The sequence below is a fragment of the Salvia miltiorrhiza genome, unplaced genomic scaffold, assembly GCF_028751815.1.
Source record: "Salvia miltiorrhiza cultivar Shanhuang (shh) unplaced genomic scaffold, IMPLAD_Smil_shh original_scaffold_293, whole genome shotgun sequence".
NCBI lineage: Eukaryota > Viridiplantae > Streptophyta > Magnoliopsida > Lamiales > Lamiaceae > Salvia > Salvia miltiorrhiza.
The window spans coordinates 152,033-172,581 of record NW_026651522.1 but is presented as its reverse complement, the minus strand read 5'-3'; the positions used below and the strand labels follow the sequence as shown (position 1 = coordinate 172,581).

At 33.8% G+C, this 20,549-nt stretch overlaps 1 protein-coding gene across 1 annotated transcript; it reads right to left on the bottom strand.

Annotated features, from left to right (window-relative positions):
* Nucleotides 1-19,090: 19,090 nt before the first annotated feature.
* On the bottom strand, nucleotides 19,091-19,959 carry LOC131003908 (protein GLUTAMINE DUMPER 2-like). The gene has a single exon (XM_057930478.1). The coding sequence runs from the start codon at nucleotides 19,766-19,768 to the stop codon at nucleotides 19,322-19,324; it is 447 nt and encodes a 148-aa protein (XP_057786461.1). The 5' UTR covers nucleotides 19,769-19,959; the 3' UTR covers nucleotides 19,091-19,321.
* Between the last annotated feature and the right edge of the window lie 590 nt (nucleotides 19,960-20,549).

The following is a 20,549-nucleotide window of genomic DNA, read 5'->3' as shown; positions in this document are numbered from 1 at the left end:
TATAAGCTCAGCCAAACACCCCGATGGACATGTATAAAAAAGGATGATGTATACGATTATAAGTTGTAGCCAATTCGACTAGTAATACTTAGTTACTAGTTAGTTCAATCAGGGACGTCTTGATTTGCATGATGCTGGGGCAAAAAGTCTTCGACCATGTTCATTTAAATATCATAAGGAAATTTCAATATACAATCCACACTTTGGTTGGAATTAAAAAATATCCCTATTTGCTAAATCAGGTAAACTCCATGGAATTAAGTTGAGTTGCCACAACTACGACATTTGGCTTCACGATTTTCGGCCACATATGCGTGGAAAACCATATAATTAGGGATGTCAATCTAGTCCAAAATTCGTGGGTTGACCCGATTAATTCGCCATCTGAGAGAGTTATGGTTGAATATTTTCAACCCGATAAAAATTACAACCCGATTAATCCGTAACCGAATAGCCCGGCACCCGATAGAGTCGACCCGACTAACCCGATGGGCTATAGCTCTGGTGAAACAAGGAACCAACACCTAAACTAAACAGCAGTAAACGACGCGGATTATACCTAGTTTGATCGATCGGAGAAGAAAGACGTAATTGGAATGCTAGAACACAAGAGAGAACTGTTGTTGTATTGAGAATTAGAGATAACGTAGGTTACAATGCACGAGCTCAGGGCTTATTTATAGATTACATGGGAGGGCAAAATAGTAAAATCAGTGCCCACGCATGCGCCTTGCGTGGTCGAGGGTATGATGGTAAATTCGTCTTTACGCGGGAGACTTCCCCACGCTTCTGGTGATTCCTCTGGCGAGAATGACTTCTCTGACGAAAGTGGCTCCTCTGGCGAATGTGGCTTCTCTGGCGAGTGTGACTTCTCTGGCGAGAATGGTTCCTCTGGCGAGTATGATTCCTCTGGTGAGTGAGATTCCTCTGGTGAGTGAGATTCCTCTGGTGAGAATGGTTCCTCTGGCGAATATGATTCCTCTGGCGAGGATGGTTCCTCTGGCGAGTACGCTTCCTCTGACGAGGATGGTTCCTCTGGCGAATGCGCTTCCTCTGGTTAGGATGCTTCTTCCAGCGAGTACGATTCTTTTGATGAAATCTACCTCGCTGCTCCCCGTGACTCCACTGGCAAAGAGATTCCTCCGCTCTACATATATTACTCCTCATCAAGCTCGAAACCCGAGTACTTAACTTAGAATATTTAGATATAAAAATAAAAAAATGATAAAATATTATAAAGTCTTATCATTTCACTTTTTTTTATTTTTTAGATGCTTTGGTTCTATGAATTCAAACTATTGTTGGATATTTTATTATTTTTTCTTTAACAAAATTGAACATTTTATTGTTACCAACTTATTTTATATGTTATGTAATCTTGATGTTTTTTATAATATCTCATATTTTTGCATTTAATGCTTGCTATATAATTTATATCTTTGATTTCTATGTATATTTTATACATTATACATTAGATCATTAAAAATAACAAAATACAAATGATTATTTTATTTTTACGCCTTTAAGCCGATTAGCCCGATGGGCTAGCCCGAAATCTAAACGTTTAGGGTTAGGGTTGGAGATTTATAACCCGAAAAAATTCTCAGCCCGATTAGCCCGCACCCGATTAACCCGGAACCCTATAGGGCTGGCCCGAAACTCGGTGGGTTGACCCGATTGACATCCCTACATATAATTGTACGGGGTTATTGCCGAAAAATACATGAACTTTGTCAATTTTTTGATTTATATCATGATCTTTATCTTTTGTCAGAAAATACATGAATTTAAGATTGATTTTGAATCGTCCCACGACAGACAATTTCGCCCAAATCCAATCTGATGTCGTAGTGAGAAATAGCTAGTCGTGAGACTATTCAAACTAGATTTGGACAAAATTGACATACTTCACCCTATTACACTACAAAAAAAATTGTCGATTAGCGGCGAAATTTTCTGTCACTAAATCTATAAATTCTGTAGCTAAATCCTACTAGCAATGGAATAACAACAAAAAAATTTTGAATCTAGAATCAAGGTCGCTAAATACTTAACGACATAAAATAGAGCTGTTGTTAGATTTAACGACAAAATTGGTGGCGGAATAAAGTTTTGGCTACCATTTGATTGTCCAAGCACTAACGACAGAATTATTATGTCGCTAATTCCGTAGCATAGACTTACCTCCACTTTATCATAATTATGTTGTAGTCCCGTCACAATTTATGTATTTTAAAAAAAAAAACTTTTAAAATCCTTTATAAACATCAATATACCAAATTACTGCAATTTTAAATATCAAACAGTTCAATATTCCTCAAAATCCAACAACAATCCAATATTTTAGAAAATCACCTACTATACTAATGTATCCAATAAACAAACTTGAAAGTAAATTAAACAACAAATCCAACTAATATTCTATATTGATGCTCCAGCCTGATAGAAATCGATTGGGGGCCTCCTGCTCTCGTTTGGTACTTTAATGGTGACACGATTCTCTTGAACTTTAATTGCAATATCCAAGAAAAAGTTCACCTAATATGCATAATTCATTGTCTCATAAATCTTATAGAAACAAAATAAAATAAGAGATTTGATAGCTGAAACAAATCTTATAGATTCATGCCATTCATGCTCAACTAACAAAGAATCAGCATACAATTTACACAATCTTCTACAAGACAGTTGAGACAAGCCATTCATGCAAAATATCAAACCACCTTTAAGTTGTTTCATTTCTTTATGCCAAATGTTTCCTTCACTCTGTAATAATTAAGTTGCTTGGAATGATTCAAAAATAGGACTAGGAAACAGGCTACTTCTACGGAAACATGTAGAAGATGTTGCTATTTTATACACATTGAAATAAGATAATCAAGGTTTAATCCTAATAGCACTAAATATACTAGCAACAAGCAAACTAGTTCATAGTAAGTCTGGAGATTTGTTACCACCACAAGACATGGTCTGGACTCTGGAGGTGAGGATACTTCTTGGGAATGATGTCATACCCCATAAAGACCCATTCATATTCTAGGGAACAAAAAATGGATTAAAGCTCCAATAAGATAAAGCATTATTTATAATACTAATATGAGACATTTCGGGTGATTGCCTTTAGTCAGGAATTTCTTTCTGCTCCTCATTGTTCTTTAATCTTTACTCATCCATATATTTCTCAATGCCATTAGATTCAGTTGTGGAAAAAATATTACAATTATGAATTAACCAAAGTGATAATTTATTATCAACAGTGTTACAGTGGCACAAAAATTTGAGCTCGGTCCATCTCTATCCGCAATTCAAATTTGAGAATAAGAAAATCTATTAACTATTGATCAGTTATCCAAAATGATTCAATATTCTCAAATAGCCCGCATTTCCCAGTCTGAAATATATTCAGCAAATTTTTTAGAATGAAACAGAGTCAGCGAATTTTTGAGAAAGCGCCGAACACTACCTTGATAGGATTACTAAGAAAAAGCACAACAAGCGGCGATTTTCAGAAAAAAAAATGAAACAACCAACAACCATGACTCAAAATCCACTGAATATTCTATAGAAATCTGAAATAAATAAATAAAAAAAAATCAAAACTTTATTTTCATAAATAAAGAACCATATACGAGAGAAACCTAAAAAACAAAATTCTTATTTGTCCAATTGTTCGAACCACCACGATGGTCAGCATTTCTCTGATAAACAACCATCGTCGATCACTGCTTTCACCGAAGTTCTATGAAAAACAAAATAACAAGCGAGATTTCAAAGAAGATGCGAAAACAAACAATTTCGACTCAAATTTATTCCGTCCAATAAATGCTATTTGTTCGAAATCTAAAAATTTTAAGCAACACCTCATGATTATTCAATAATTTGCGGACCAAAACCCTTGCCCAGAGATGATGCGTCGCCGACCGATATAGGTTTTTAAAAATGAATGAATGAATGAGTGGTGGGTGGAGTAAAAATTTATAATTACAAGCGTAAGTTTAGGATAGGTAAGTTTCTGAATATATGAGACGTCGTATCTGATACGCCGTATCATAGTCGCTAGAGCTCGCTTTCACCACAATACTTTTCATGGGATATGCAACCGCTGGACGAATCCGCTTGAAATCACACTAAAAGCCTTAATGAAATGTGTGAGAGAATCAACCAAGTGTGGACAGATGAAACCCCTGAAGAAGAAGCCGAAGCCTCGGTTGCCGCAAGAGACAAAGATATGCGCGGATTTACTTAGGGGTTGCACTGGGCTCCAGCCCAGTGCAACCCCAATCTTTTTTTCTATATATATGTAATATATTTAGCTTAATATGTACATAGTTCAAGTCATAGCTCAGTCTAGCTTTAAAAAAAAGATAATTTTTTTTAACATAATAATAAAAATTAATTTATTTTATTAAAACTAGAATAATTTTTTTAAAATGTATAGATGCAGTTCTTTATGTGCTTCAAATGTATCTATTATTGAATCAATAAAAAGAGTACAACTATATATTATATTAAGTGATTGATTTCTAATTTTAAGTCCACTAAAATTCTACTTAGACAAAAAAAAATTGCATAGACTGTCCATTTCTAATTCTAAGTCCATTAAAATTCTACTTAGACAATACCTTCAAGAAGTTCAACCCCCCCCCCTATCGACAAATTCTAGATTCGCCCCTGGACAAAGACGATTCTGATGGAGATGATGATTAAAATTCTACTTAGACAATACCTTCAAGAAGTTCAGCCCCCCCCCCTATCGACAAATTCTAGATTCGCCCCTGGACAAAGACGATTCTGATGGAGATGATGAAGACTATGATCCTGTGAACGAGTCGGGCACAGATCTTGATGCCTCTGAGGATTTATTAGAGGATGATGTTATAGATTTCACGGGGCCAAGCGATCAGGTTGGAAAAAACTCCGCGGCTAGTGTCGGCGGCTAGTTAAACCATTAGCTTCAGAATTTTTTATTATTTCATAATATACATAAGTTCGTATTTTTTTTCTCCTTCGTATTAATATTTTTATAACATAAGTGTGCCCTAATTTTTTCAAATTTTCAAACCTACAATGTAACATAGTAACGTGAGTTATCAATATATGCATATTTATCAGATCTTGTACAATTTTCAACTAACAATTTTATATTTTCATTACATAAGTACAATTGTGCAAGAACTTTTACAAAAAACAATGTAAACCTATCAACATCACTTTAGTTTTGGGTAGATTGAGTATTATTATAAGGGTGGATAGTTTTGATAGATAGGTTATGAAAGTGAGTAGTTTAAATTTCCACCCTATTTTTATTTACAAAATTACTCCTAAAATAAAATATATAATACAGTATTTTGTGTCAATAATATTTTTTATATTAGTATAAATTAATATACTGTTAATCTTTAGCCAGAAGACATGCACCCAATAAGAATACAAGTCTCGTTACTTTCAAACCTTTTAAAAGTAACAATGTTATTGGCAGCTTCTGCTTCTTTGTTATGACCGCCACTTATGTAACATTCAAATAAAACAAGTTAGAATGATTATGTGATGTCAAAGCAAAGATACGTAATAATGCAGGTTATGGTTAAAGTGGCAAAGTACTCAATAATTCTCCTTATTCAGAGGTGTTGAATTCAATTTTATCTGTGCGCAGATATTTTTATTTTTATTTTTGTGTGAGTAGTGTTCCCACCTTTATATATGATGAATATTTTTCTTATTTTTATGTGAGTAGTATTTTCACATTTGTGTATGATGAAAAAGGAAAAATTGATAGTAATATATTTTTATTCATCATTTTTTAATAAAAAATTTATAACCAAAGTAAACGGATCCTAAGAATATTAATTGACGATGTTTTCGTTGAGACGCAGAAGACCGTCAGTTCAATTGTTGGTAGGGCATAATTCATAATTCAATTATGCTGAATCGTATCTCTCAATTTCATCATTTCCTACAATTGAAGTGGATGTTTCTGTGCGGCACTATTAATTTTACCGGCGTGATTGCAGCTGTTCATATGCAAGCAACCAAAAGGTGATACCGAACTCCAAATTAATCCTCTTATTTCATACCACTCACAAAATATATAATATTCCATTCGTATCATTAAGCATATCTCATTTTTTCTCGACATTGCAAAATCAAGAAAAAAATATAAATTGGATAAGAATCATAGGGTCTACCACTTTTCAAGAGTTAAATATGCCCATTTTTTTGGGCATAGAAATTAAGATGAAATTGCGATTGATATAAAGATTGATATAAAAAAGAAAGAAAAGAAAGTTAACCCTTGAGAGCACAAAGAAGCAAACTAAGGGTAGGGCCTCGTTAAAACCTTAAAAAAAGAAAAAAGAGTGCCCGTAAAACCAAAAGCGGTAAAAAAGGCCGGAGATCGGAAAGGGTACTTCGAGGACGCCGGCCTAACCATTTTGGCATAGAAATTAAGAAACTTACATTTTCAGAAACAAAATAGTGTGATCAATATCAATTAAGTATATTATTTTACTCAAAATGGAAAACGAGCCTATTCTAATGAATCGTCTAAAAAAAATGAGTCTATTAGAGTGAGACAGATGAAGTATCTTTTATAAAAATATATTATCTTTAATGGGAGGATTCAAAATAGAAAATGAGTCATCTTTAATGAGACGAAGATAATAACTTTCAGCATATAACGTGAATATATATAGTTTGGGTTAGCAGGAGTCGATGAAGTTATATGGCTGGTTTCGTTAAATTCATCACAAAATGTGTTGATTGGTAAATTACAAAATCGAGAAGATGTGATTATATATAAATGAAGTGAGGTGGGAATGTGATGCCAGGTGCTGAAATGTGAAGGCTTGCAGTCACTTGGGTGAGACTGAAAGAAAACAGCAGAAAAGAATGAGAGTGAGCATCTGTGCATCTACTTTCTCAATAGGAGTGGATAAAAGGGAAGGCAGTTAGGCGTTGGAGCAAAGCAAGAATAGCATCCTTCTACACTACTTGACATTACACATTCCTTCCGATCCTTCATTTCTTCTTTCTCATGCCAACAAACCTGTACTACATATTCATTTTTTCCCCTTTCTTAATGCTCCCCGCAATTATTTTTTAAAAATCACTCAACGAATTCAAAAAGGGAAAAATATCAAATACTAATTAGATGGAACATGTAGAAATGTTTCAATTGCATTTTTTGACGCCAGATTATTTAACTATATTTGGAACTATCTAGTCATCCTCAAGCCTAGCTAAATTGGTCAAGTAGGCTGATGCTTCAAAATATCAACTATATTTGTCGATTTATAGGTTTTTGATCTCAATCATAACATATTTAATCTTGAATTTTAAGTCATTGCTAGTATGATTGCTTTTGATCTCAATCATAACATATTTAACATATTGAGATTAAATCTTTGATCTGGAGTTGGAAGAATGTTTACAAGTTGGAGATCCAACCTACAGATTTTAGATCTTGGCTGTCAAAAGCCATTACCTAGAGGTTGCAGAGCTTCTTCTTTTGGCCTTTTTGCCTCTGTTGTTTCTTTGGGTGTCGCCTGTTTCTTTGGCTTGTTGTTCCTCTTTGTGGTACCCCTGGTACCTCGTCTCATTTTTTTATAAAATCTTCTTTTCCCTATCAAAAAAAAAAGTATGATTGCTTCACCAATTCAATCACTCCCAGTTAAAAAATGATAGGCTAAACTTGTGGATGATATAATGTCAAGCACTGGATGCATTAATGATTTATTCTTGAGTGGCTCGTCTCCGACATTTTTTACTGTGCTATTACAGGTAACAAGGATAGTGCCTTGGTTTCGCGTTCACAACAGAATTACCCAAACATTAGAATTCAAAAGAATAAAATGATCAACCAATACAATCGCATATGCATATAATAAATTGCATTCATAGTTTCTCAAACATTTTCTTTTTCTTGTTCCGAAAAGAAAAATGAAAAAAAAAAAAGAGAGAGAAAAAAGAAGAAGTTTATGCACTTAAAGGATGTTTAGCTAAGTTTATTTTAAAAAGCTTATAAGCTTTTGGACTGGAGCTTATAAAATGTTTCAACAGCTTATAAGAGCATCCATAGTGGGGGTTCGGGAGTCGGTGCATACTAAGCTCAGCCGAGCCCCAATCTAATATCGCGTCCCAGAGGCCCGCGCCTAGCCTCCTCCTCCGCTCTCGGTGTAGAAGCTGAATTGGTTGGGCGCGTGCAATCACCAATTTCCCTGCACTTAAAAAGAAAAGAAAAAAAATTAAATTTTTAATGGTAGAATGTAAGAAACAATCGAATTCGACTTTTTTATTTTTTTGATTTTTAGTCGTTAAATGGCTATTCCTTTTTCATTTTCTTTTTATATATTTTTTTTCTTTTTTTTCTTCTATAAATATCTACTCCATTCTTCACTGATTTTCCACTACTTCATTTTTCATCATTTTCCACTACTCCATTCTTCTTTCTCCATTTATCAATTACAAAAATATCTTCTTCTAACGATTCATCAAACAATTCTTCATCAAATTCATCCGAATTAAGAAGTTCCCAATTAAGATCATCTTCTTTTTCCTGATCTAAATGTTAATCCTAGATTATTTTTCATGTATAACAATTTCATGCAAGTGACAAGTACTATCAATTTCGATTCTTCCAAGGAGAAGATGAAGAGGTTTAAAGTGATACAAGAAGCTTCACAAAAGGATGTGGAACGAACTTTTGGTGTTCTTCAAGCTCATTGGGGTATTATCAAAGGTCAGACACGTTTAAGGAAGAAGAAGCAAATGAGCAATATCATGTTTGCGTGCATCATATTACATAACATGATAATTAAGGACAAAAAAGAGTGTGCGACAGGTTGAGAGGCTGACGCCGGTGGTGAGGGATCCAGCAGCAGTCCTCAAACGAAGTTCAATAGCGGAGCGCCCTCGGAATTCATCGCATATATAGCCCGAAACCTAACCCTTCGCGACAGCCGTTTGCATGCCCGCCTTCGGGATGATTTGGTCGAGCATATATGGTCACGATTTGATCCTATCGAGCCATAATTAGTAGAATTTATTTTTTCAAATTATTGTAATAATTTTTTAATTTAACTTTTTTAAAATTAATGTTATGTTTAATTTTAATTTGAATGAAATTTATGTTGTTAAATTTAATGTTAAGATTAATTGAAAACAACATTAAAAATAAAAATAAAAATAAAATAGAAATGGGCTCTTAAATGGTTGTGACCACTTTTAAGAGCCCATATGGGCTCTCCACTACGGATGCTCTAAGATGTAATTTCTTAAGGGCATCCACATTGGAGAGTCAATGTTGGTTTTTAAAAGTTGTCACCACCATTTAAGAGCCAACCTCCACATTGGAGAACCAACACCTTAACTCTTAAAATTTAAATTTTATTTTATCTTTATTTTTAATGTTTATCAATTAATTTTAACACTATATTTAATACATAAATTTAATTGAAATTAGAATTTAACACTACATTGATTGAAAATAAAAATTGCATTACAATAAAAATAAAGTTCTAAATTACTTCAAATTAAAAAAGCATAAAAAAAACCCTACAATCTATGGGAGATCATTTGTTTCTTGATTTCTTCCACATTCTTCAAGTGAAACGCCAACTCGTCGGATTTCATGCTGAAGGTCTTTCTATCCAAGATGAAGCTGTCTGCGAGGTCGCGTTGGGTTTGAGAGAAGATTCCCATAACCTTGACCATATCCTCCATGGCCTCGAGAGATCGAGTTTGCTCGCCAAAACACCGCCACTCCCAAACAGTCGTTTCAATTTTCGATTTTTTTTTAATGCATAAAAATTTCTGATTGGGTCGTGTATAACACGCGCCCAATCAAAATCAATAGTGCGTTGGGCGCGGAGGGGTTGGACGCGGCATTGGGGGGGGGGGGAGAGCGCACACGCCAGGCCCGGGCTGGCGTTGGCGCCCTCATTGCGGATGTCCTGAGAGCTTATAAGTTGTCAAGGTGTTTGGATAATTGAGCTTATAAGCTAGAGAGATAAATTTTTAATAGAGAGAGAAAATCGAATAAAAATGAAATTAATTAGAATGGTATATGACGAAAATAAAAAATCATAATTGAGTTATTTTTGTAAAATGAGTGTTGCTTATAAGATAATGAGAAAATAAGTTGGGGTTGAGGAACTTATGTTTTGGAGAATTTATAAGCTCTTTAATAACTTATTTTGTCAAACACTTTGAAGGAGTTTATAAGCTCATAAGCAGCTTATAAGCCATTTTAAACAACTTATAAATTTAGTTAACCAGTAAATACCCTCTTAATATAATAAAATCAGTATGCGGGGAAGCTTTGTTCTTTCTAGAAAAAACAGTATTGCCAGAATTCAAAAATGGGATTGTAAAACTTTCATTTGCCAAAAGATGTTCCCCAATTTTGGATAATCCTATCTTAACCTTAAGTTTGGACTTTTTCTTATTTGATGGTCATATATATGTAGTTTTTACGTAACATTGTTTAGCACCGAAGAGGTCTAAAAATTAGATCATAACAAAACTTAGCAATTTTGGCATTATTGGTCGATCCAATAACTAAAGTCTAAAGCCAAAATATAGTTCCAAATGTCAATTTTACTTGTGATTATTGATCAGGAGAAAATTAAAACTAAATTTAAAGTCGAACTCCGGAAAAATTGAGCCAAAATCAAATGCCTCATCTCTCATTTCTTTTGATCACAAGAATTAAGGTATAAATAATTTAGGTATCAATTGAGTTATTTAATTGTAATAAAATTGAAAAGAAAAAAAATAATATTTTGAGATGTATTCTATCAAATAAGTAATAAAGAGAATATAGAGAATAACATTTTTGTAGCATATTGAGTAATTTATGAGTTATATTAAAGGTACTTGTTATATACTTATTAAGTATCTCAAAATGGAATGAGACGTTTCAAATGGTATTACCTAAATTAGAAGGTAAATCGCTTTAAATGTAATTAAGAGATTATTTTTTTAACTGGTCTGATCAATTTTTTGCTAGATTTTCTAAATGGGCACTTGATACTTGATAGTCGATCGATATGCATGCATGCATGTACTCATATTTATTTGTTGGGTATTATATATATAATCTTGTGTAATAAATTATAATATCATATTAATCTAAAATGGAAAAATCGGTATTAATTAGTTAAAAATTAAATATCAATCTAAAATGGAAAACTCGGTATTAATTAGTTAAAAATTAAATATTGATAGTACGTAGACGTTTTGTAATAAACAAGAACAAAAACTTAATTCTTTCTCAAGAATCCATTAGCTTTGAGAAAAAGATAGGTAATTAATTGAAGGGTTAAATACGAAATACAATCTCAAGGATATCCCACCCTGCCTAAAAATAATCTTTAAGAAATATTAGTTGCATTTAATTTTTTATTGTACCATTTATTAAAGGGTTAAGGTACAAATCCATCCATGAAGTAGAGGTCCCTAGAGCGTATACCCCTTCATACTCAATCTTGGATCAAATACCACCGTCCCTAGTCCAAAAAAAAGTGCAATTAAACTCAGGCCTCAGACGGTTGTTGATCATCCGTTTTCTTTTAATTTTTTTTATTATTATTATTTCGCAAACCCCCCATCGGTCGTCCCTTCCTGTTCTGATCACCTTTCACCACAATAGCAGCCTTACTTGACGGTTGTCCCCACAGACCAACACGAGTTTTTTCTAGATTGTTTTGTCTTTACTTGCACGCTCCCCGAAAAACTTTTTAAGGGATCACCCATCTTGGAATTGCTCCAAGCAAAGCATGCTTAACCTTAAAAAAAATTCATGCGGTGACCAGAAAATAAGATACATCTTGTTGGTATGAGTAGCCCAATCAAATCCTTTAAGCTCTCTTTCAATATGTCAACCCATTCCAACATATTATCGGAATCTATCTCGCCCGAGTGTGTTCTGGGTCATCCCTGCACCCCTCAACTTGGAAGTTTTAATCAAAGTCGCTCCTTGTTCATGCCTCTTTTGCACCAGCGATCAACTCCGCACTTCGTTCCTGGGCGTCACAGGCCCACCAGCTTTCGCTTGGTTCGTCCTCGAACCACACTGTACTGGTAGAGGTTCGACTCTGATACCACCTGTAACAGTCTGGCTCCAAACTTGACGACTAGCGTATTTTGTCTTCACTCACACGCTCCCTGAGAAACTTCCCAAAGGTCACCCATCCTGAAATTGCTCCAAGCCAAGCACGCTTGACCTTGGAGTGTTTCCACGTGGTGATCAGAAAAGAAGATGCATCTTGTTGGCATGAGTAGCCCAATCAAATTCTTTAAGTTCTCCTTGAATATGTCGTCTTATTCCAACATATTCTCAGAATCCCTCTCGTTCGGGTGTGTTCCGGTTCATCCCTGCGCCCCTCTGCTTGGAAGTCTTAATCGGAGCCGCTCCTTGTCCATGCCTCTTTTGCATTGGCGATATGTGACGCTCCAATTTTCTTATTAAAAATAAAAGGTACTTTGAATAAAATATTAAGGTTCGAACATTTAAAATAACTCAAATCTACATTGCAGCGGAAAACATTAAATAAAACATAATAATAAATTTGAGACATTATTTCAATTAAAAATAAAAACATGTCTCTCTTTATTCCTTGACCATCATCACTCGCCCTGTCTTTCATTGCCCGAGTCATTTCCCGAAAAAGGGTATTGTTTTGGGGTGAGTACAATAAACTCAGTGGGGGCGCATTTATCCAAACTATATGAAATACATCAATAAAATACATTAATATAGCATCCATAACATAGCCCGTAGGCCATGCCCTTACTCTTAAGTTAGCCCATAGGCTAGATCACGCAACTTATTCTCATAGTAGCCCGTAGGCTAGGTCACGGATAACACTCAAGTTTCCATGGTTTTTAATGTTCTTTTGATGTTAATTTTATAGGAAATTGAGTGTTGGATGATTGTTTTGTGCTTAATTTGCTTTATCTTGTGAAATATGTTACTTGCTCGTACTTTGATGAATTTTACAGAAAATGGAGTTCGAATTTGGACTGTTGGTCTTTATGAAAGTTGTAGTTCGTCTCGATACGAGTTCGTAGGCGCAAACGGTTGGCAAATCCGAGTTCGGACGAGAAAGATATGGCCGAAACAAGAAAGTCGCGTGCAGCAGTGAATAGTGTCCGACGGGAATTTCCGAATTTTTGGAATTTTCGGATTTTATCAGTATTTTCAAGTTCTACACTGTATTTATCTCGTGTGCTTATATATAGGTCATTTCCCTGACCTATTAGACACATCTATTTACCTCTTTTCTCCATCTTTTCAGTTTTAGACTTAAACTTTTATTGTTTTCATAGATTAGCTTTATTTTCCTACAAGATTCAAGCTGTCATTCAACATTCTTCCGAGTTTTATCTATTTTATTTATTTCAATTGCTTTCTTATTTATTATGTTTATGTTTTCTTTTGCGATGTCTGGCTAGTTCTTTTATCTGAACCTAGGGTTTGTACAAAGTTGATTTAATATATGTGTTTGATTTGTTGATATCAATTTGCCCTCCAATTTGTGATTCATGATCAATAATTTACATGTCTAGCTGTTCAGTTTGAGTCTTGAATGCGATAATTGTTCAGCCGATTCAGGAATGCATGATATAGTGTTAGCCTTGAGTCTTGAATGCGACAAGTGAAGCTATAGGAAGCTATTCTTTGTGTGCTTTTTGAAGTTAATTTATTCCTTGGAGTCTTGAATGTGAAAATGGGTAAATTAATCTACGTTCATAGGTGTTCGTTAGAGAAGCTTGTGAATAATATAGTGATCTTTCATCAGGGTTGGATTAAATTGGTAATTGAATTAATAGATTGAATGCATGTGTTTGAGTAACGATAGTACATCCCTAGGGTCAGAGTTTGTTTTATTATTTAAGTTTTTATCCTGTTTTATTTTGTTTTGTTTGGATTTTAGTTTTATTCTTCGTTCTTATGGGAGTTTGCCTGAATGCTACTAGAGTTTACTCGGGATTACTTAGAGTGATTCGTTATAATAGTCCCTGTGGATACGATACTCGACTTGTTGTTTCTGTGCTACGATTACACTGTTTAGTTGCAGTTTTTGTTGCTAAGAAATTAGTGATCAGTCACGCAACTTATTCTCATAGTAGCTCGTAGGCTAGGTCGCACAATCTTATTCTCATAGTAGCCCGTAGGCTAGGTCACGCAACTTATTCTCATAGTAGCCCATAGGCTAGGTCGCGCAATCGACAATCTTATTCTCATAGTAGCCTAGGTTGCGCAATCTTATTCTCATAGTAGGCCGTAGGCTAGATCGCGCAATCTTATTCTCATAGTAGCCCGTAGGCTAGGTCGCGCAACTTATTCTCATAGTAGCCCGTAGGCTAGGTCGCGCTAGCTATCTTATTCTCAACTGCACTTCACATAATTAATTGTGCAAAACATATAATAAGGATAAACGACTTAAATGCCTTATTAAAATCACCCCACCTTTACTTTTGTTGAATAAAACTAGCAATTAAACAATTAAGTCTCGCGCGCCGTTCCTAAAATGAATTATAGAATCATAATTAAAATATGTTTAACCAAATGAATGCACATGAACATGAATATATATATATATATATATATATATATATATATAGGGGAGCGCTCCAATGAGACCCCATATTTTTAGTGAGACCTGAGACACGATCTCGTATGTTTGTTTCATCAATCCTATGGCTGATATTGTATCTAGAGAGAGAATTTTTTTTCTCAGGGTTCGAATCTTGGAAGAAGCGAAATATTTAAAATTTTGTTATTCATCAGTATATACTGCATTGTTCATCGTTATATACTGTCTTGGTTTATTTTGTTCGACTAACATTTGTTATTCGGCTGATTTGGTTTCTGTGTTGTTTTAAAATTCTAGTGCAGAAAGTAGATAGGTTGATTTATCTTAGGCAGCTAATATGTAAAGATAGATCTTCAAGAGATCCAAATATATACTTTGCTTTGTTGATTCATTATAGTGATTTTTGCCTTGAGGCACTCACAGCTTATTTATATAATCCGTGAAAAAGTATTCTTGTGTGTTATTCATTTCCGCTGCATGTTGGTTTCAATGTTATTAACATTCTGTTGATAACATTATTCCCAACATTACTCTTTTCATTACACGGTTATACTTTGTTGGTAATTTATGGCACTAAACTTTTTCATGGAGTATAATAATAATATAATGATAAATTTAATAATATCTAATAATTTGAAAAATCTAATAATAAATTTAAATAAATCTAATAACATAGCAAATAATATCTAAAATAATAAATCTAATAATTTGAAAATAATAATTCTAACAATTTATCAAATCTATCAATTTAATAAATCTAATAATATTTTATTTTAAAATAATAAATCTAGTTAAATATCTATTCGATGTAAAAATTTAAAATATTCTGAATAATTTAAAAAATAGAATAAAATAGAAAATTAATTAAAAATAGTTTTAAAATACTTATATATATATATATATATATAAACAAAAAATAAAAACAAATCAAAAATAAATAACTCCAAAAAATAAAAAATATATTAATGACCGAATTTTTGGTAGTTAAAAAATAAAAAAAATAAAAAAATACAAAATACAAAAATAAAATAAAATTGTTAACGACCGAAAAATTCAGTCTTTAAAAAAAAATAATTTTTTTAATAAAAAATTAAAAATTAAAAAAATTATTAACGACCGAAAAATTTGGTCTTAAAAAAAATAAAAAAATATATTAACGATCTAATTTTCGGTCGTTAAAAAACTTAAAAAAAAATTAACGACCGAAAATTCGGTCGTTAAAAAAAATAAATTAATAAAACAATAAGAAAATAATTAACGACCGAAATTCCGATCGTTAAAAAGTTTTTAAAAAAAATCGATCGTGAAACGGTCGTAAATCGGTCGTTAGGACAGCTAAATTAACGACCGAAAATTTCGGTCGTTATACGTGTGTTTTCTTGTAGTGCGTTTAATAGCGGGTTTATTCTCTGCAATCCCCAATCTTACACGAACCCTAGTTTTTACAAGAGCAAATCTAACGCTTGGAAGTTCCCTACTTCCGTCTGAGATTCCTTTAACCATTGGGCCGAGAAATCGTGTTTCAACATTGGAGATTCTCCGATTCGCTAACGCTTCATAACTCAATTAATTTCTGAATTCGTCCTCCTTAATTTGCAATTTGGGAATATGATGGATTGAAAGACTCAGTGCTGCAAGAATTTCTCCAGCGTCTTCCCCGGCGGAGATCGAGGGTCCGACGATTGCGCCGCATGCCCCTGCCAGCGACGCCAAGAGTTTAAGTGGTGGCTTTTTGGTGGTGCTGTTGGGATCGGAGCACTGTTGGTTGCGGTGTGAAGGATTTCGCGATTTCTCCAAAGTTGAATGGTCAAAATTTCGTCTTAAACACAATAATTTGCTTCTGTAAAAACTAGGGTTCATGTAAAATTGGGGATTGTAGATAAGAAACCCGCTATTAAACGGTAAGTGGGACTCATTTGATATAAAACTTCAAAAAGAAAAAATGCAATAATAATAATTGTAGATGGAAGGTAACGACCAAGAACAAGGGTGGATGGATTATTTTAATAAATAGTACAATAAAGAGTTAAATGCAACTAACGTTTCGTTAGAGTTATTTTTATGCAGGGTGAGACAACCTTGAAAGTTGTAGTATTTGATATTTAACCCTTAATTCAATTTTCTCAACCTTATTATACTCGGATAAATTCCAATTATAATTAAACGTACTAGTATACAATTGTTTATTACAGAGATATAACACCTCAATTTTATATTGAAAATGGCTTTTTAATTAATATGACTAAAATCTGGTATCTGTATGAAAAACTAACTAACAAAACATTTCGTATTTTAGCGGATCTATATAGAGAATAATGACAAGCAAGTGATTATAAATGAAAGAATATTAATTTCATTTGATGTCAGCAAATCATTGACAATTTGTGAATCGATAAAGAAGGTACTTCCAATCCACTATATCTAATATGTAATTCTCATCATAATCCCCTTTTACCCCTTGCAGTGATTGATTTATCCCACCCACCAATTGGACTAGTTGCAAACACACACACACACATATATATACAATTAATGATTTTTAAGGTGGAGAGCCCAAAATGATGTAGTCCACTCAACAACACAATATGCATGCTGTTGTGTACCTCACTAAAACTAATCTCCCCCATTTCCATGCTTGCCTCTTCTTATATGCTTGACGATTATATATATTCTTACATAAATTTGAGCAAATGTGTATATATAATTTATGTTTGATGATGATGATGTATATTCATCAAAACTATGAGTCAATGTGTATATATGATTGAGACAAAATGAAAGTTTTGTGTGAGATATGTCAAAATTTTGATCCAAACTTATAGTATTATATTTATAAAGAGTTAATTGTTAAAATAGGACAGTAACTTTCGAGGTGTTATTAATTAGAAGGATGACTCTATATATCGAAATTTGAAAATGAGGACCATAGTTTCAATTTTTTACATTGACACTTCTATTTCAGGCTCAAAATCAATTATTTGGGCTTATGATGACACCTAAAGCCCGTTGCTGACGTGGCCGTGGCATGTCATCTTTTTGGCAAAATATTTTTCTTTTTGTATAATCGATTTTTTAGCACATTTCAGCCTAAAATAAAAATAAAATTATATTTTTTCCTTTTTTGAAATTAGGCCTTTAAAAAAAATTACACTTAATATTTATAAAAAAAATAATTATTTAACACATCAATTATGTTAAATTGTCTCAACCATAATACAAAGAAATTTGTTCAAACACTATTTGTATTTCAATATAGTGTCCATCCTCTTCTTATTTATCTATTTATTTATTTATTATTTTAATTAAATTAATTAATTAGTTCTAATTAGAAAATTCTAATTGAAAATGAATAAATTTTAATTAAATTTTTATTTCAGACGAAATGTACTAAATAAATTGATAATACAAAAAAGAAAAAAAATGCCAAAAAGGTCAACATGGCACGGCCACGCCAACAATGGGCTTTAGGGGTCACCAAAAACTCAAATAATTGATTTTGAGGCCGAAATAGGAGTGTAAATGTAAAAAATGAAAATTATGGTCCCCATTTTCAAATTTCATATGTTATGAAAACGGGGAATATAACTTTGACAGTACTCAATTACATGCTCTTGACAGTACTCCGACGACGTACCGGAAAAATTTTGGAGGGACAAAATTGAAAAGATAGTGATTTAATTTGTCACGCTTCAAAAATCACATTAAATTTATAATTTCAAAATAGTTCGTGATTTTATTTGCCAAATCGTCCTATCGAAAAAAAAAATGGATAGCTTCTTTTTCACTTGAATTCATAATAATATTACTATAGGATAGTAGTGTGATAATACTTTTTCATATTTTCCGTTTTGGGTAACATGAGATAAATAAATTGTTGTGATAAAATTTTCTATTTTTTGTTGTGATAATTTTTTTCTATTTTGTTTATAATAAAGTGAACATGAGATAATATGCATCGGCCAATTATGATCACTAGCTAATATTGTTATGGGAGGATGTCAGACAATCATTTCAATCGATATGTCTTATGCATGTTCAAAAAAAAATAGATCTCTTATGTTGTAGTAGTATTATTTTTCTGAAGCAGCAACCTGATTTCGCAAAACTGCTTGCGGCTATTGCCACATTCAGGCTTCAGCTCGCCGCGACGGGTGAACTACTCTATATGTGACTTCCACGTGTTTTTCCATGTGTCACGTGACCAACTTTTGCAGAACAACCACCACTTTCATTCCACCTTTTCTCCTCTTTTGCTTTCGCTAATTTAAACTCTTCCAAAAAGGAAATGGTTTAATTTCCCACCTCAAAATCATAGGTGAACATTTAAGGAGATCATTTTTCTACTGTGCCTAAATTCAGAGACTTAATCCAATAAAGAGGGCAACTTCTTCGGATCGAGTCCTTTAATTTTGGTTCATTTTTACGCTTACAATTTACTATGTCTCCAAATCAATTATCCAACACTTTCTCTGAGAGCAAGTTGCATAAAATAGAAGAAATTCAACACTGAAAATATATATAGATGTTGCCGTTCCTCGTCCAAAAATTATTTACATTTCCGCAAAATTCCTAGCAAAACCCACTTCTAATTCTAACCTATCATATTCTAAAAGAAAACCTAGCTAGCTACTACAAACAAGGGTTAAATGTAGAAAAACCACGGCACCAAAATTATATTCTTGATATGTTTTTTTTTTCTTGTCGAAGAAAAAAAAAAGTTGTCAATGGACCTGATCTGCAGCAGCGGGTGATTGAACATGTCCGCCATTTTGGATGTTCTTGTCTTGAAAATCTGGTTCGGACAAGGTACTATTTTGAGTGCTTAAAGTAGTGCAACTGCTCTTACTGCCAAACGACGACGCCCTACTCGACATCGGAGTGGCCAGGAACGTCGGCTTTTCCTGGCCGGCCATGATCACTAAAAACTTCTCTTCCATCACCGGCAGCGGCTTCGCAGCGCCGTCTCCTCCGTCGGCCTCGAGGTCCCTCTCGCCGTCGCCGTGGTTCTCGAGGTACCCGGAGAGCTTCCAGTAGGAGCAGGCGAGGATCAAGAGAGCAAAAGCGATCAGACCCAGCATCGCTGCCAGCCCCCCGAAGAGGTACGGCACCGGCGAGTGCCACGGCGACCGCGGCACTGGCGACGGAGGTGCTGCACCAAAACCTGGCATATTTTTAATGTAAGAAGTGTTTGGTTGAGGTTTATTTGTGCTTAGTGTGGTTTGGGTAAGGAATGTGGGAGAGAAAAGGTCGCCGTCGTCGCGATGGTGGAGGTGGTGGTGGTGGAGTGGGTTAATAAGGGAATTTATAGAGGAAAAAAAGATGGTGAGAAGTTGGAGGTCGAGGTGGAATTTTACGTTTAATTTTAATTTTCCTGAATTATGTCGTCATTAACAAAAAGAGGAAAACTGGGGCCCACATCTAACAAATTATTTATAGTGGTAAGGACTTAGTTTTGTGACATGAGAGTAGGGGTCCATGGTAGTTGCATTTAAATCTACTCCCAATTATTCATAATACTATTGAATTGAACTTTATAGTACAAGTTTCCATATGTAAAAGTTTTGGTCGATCACATGAATTTTGGGTTTTATAGTTGTCATTCTCCTTAGATAATAGTAGTATCTCGGAGTGCTGCATAAATTCTAAGTACCAATTAAAATTTGGTGTTATTTTGGTATTATTACTAAACATTGAGAGGAGTTGATTACAATAGATTTATACAGGTCAATATGTTAGTCAAGATTGACAAAATTATTTAAGGTTTGTGCCTTTTAATTAATCAATTAATTAATGGTGTTATTATTATATAAAGTAAATATAGAAATATAAATTAGTGGTAGAATTGGAATGTATGCACACACACTAAAAAAAATCACTATGTTACCGACTCGATCATACTTAGAGCTTCAGTCCCCCCAATAACATAGAAGTTGGTTGGAAGCATCGAGA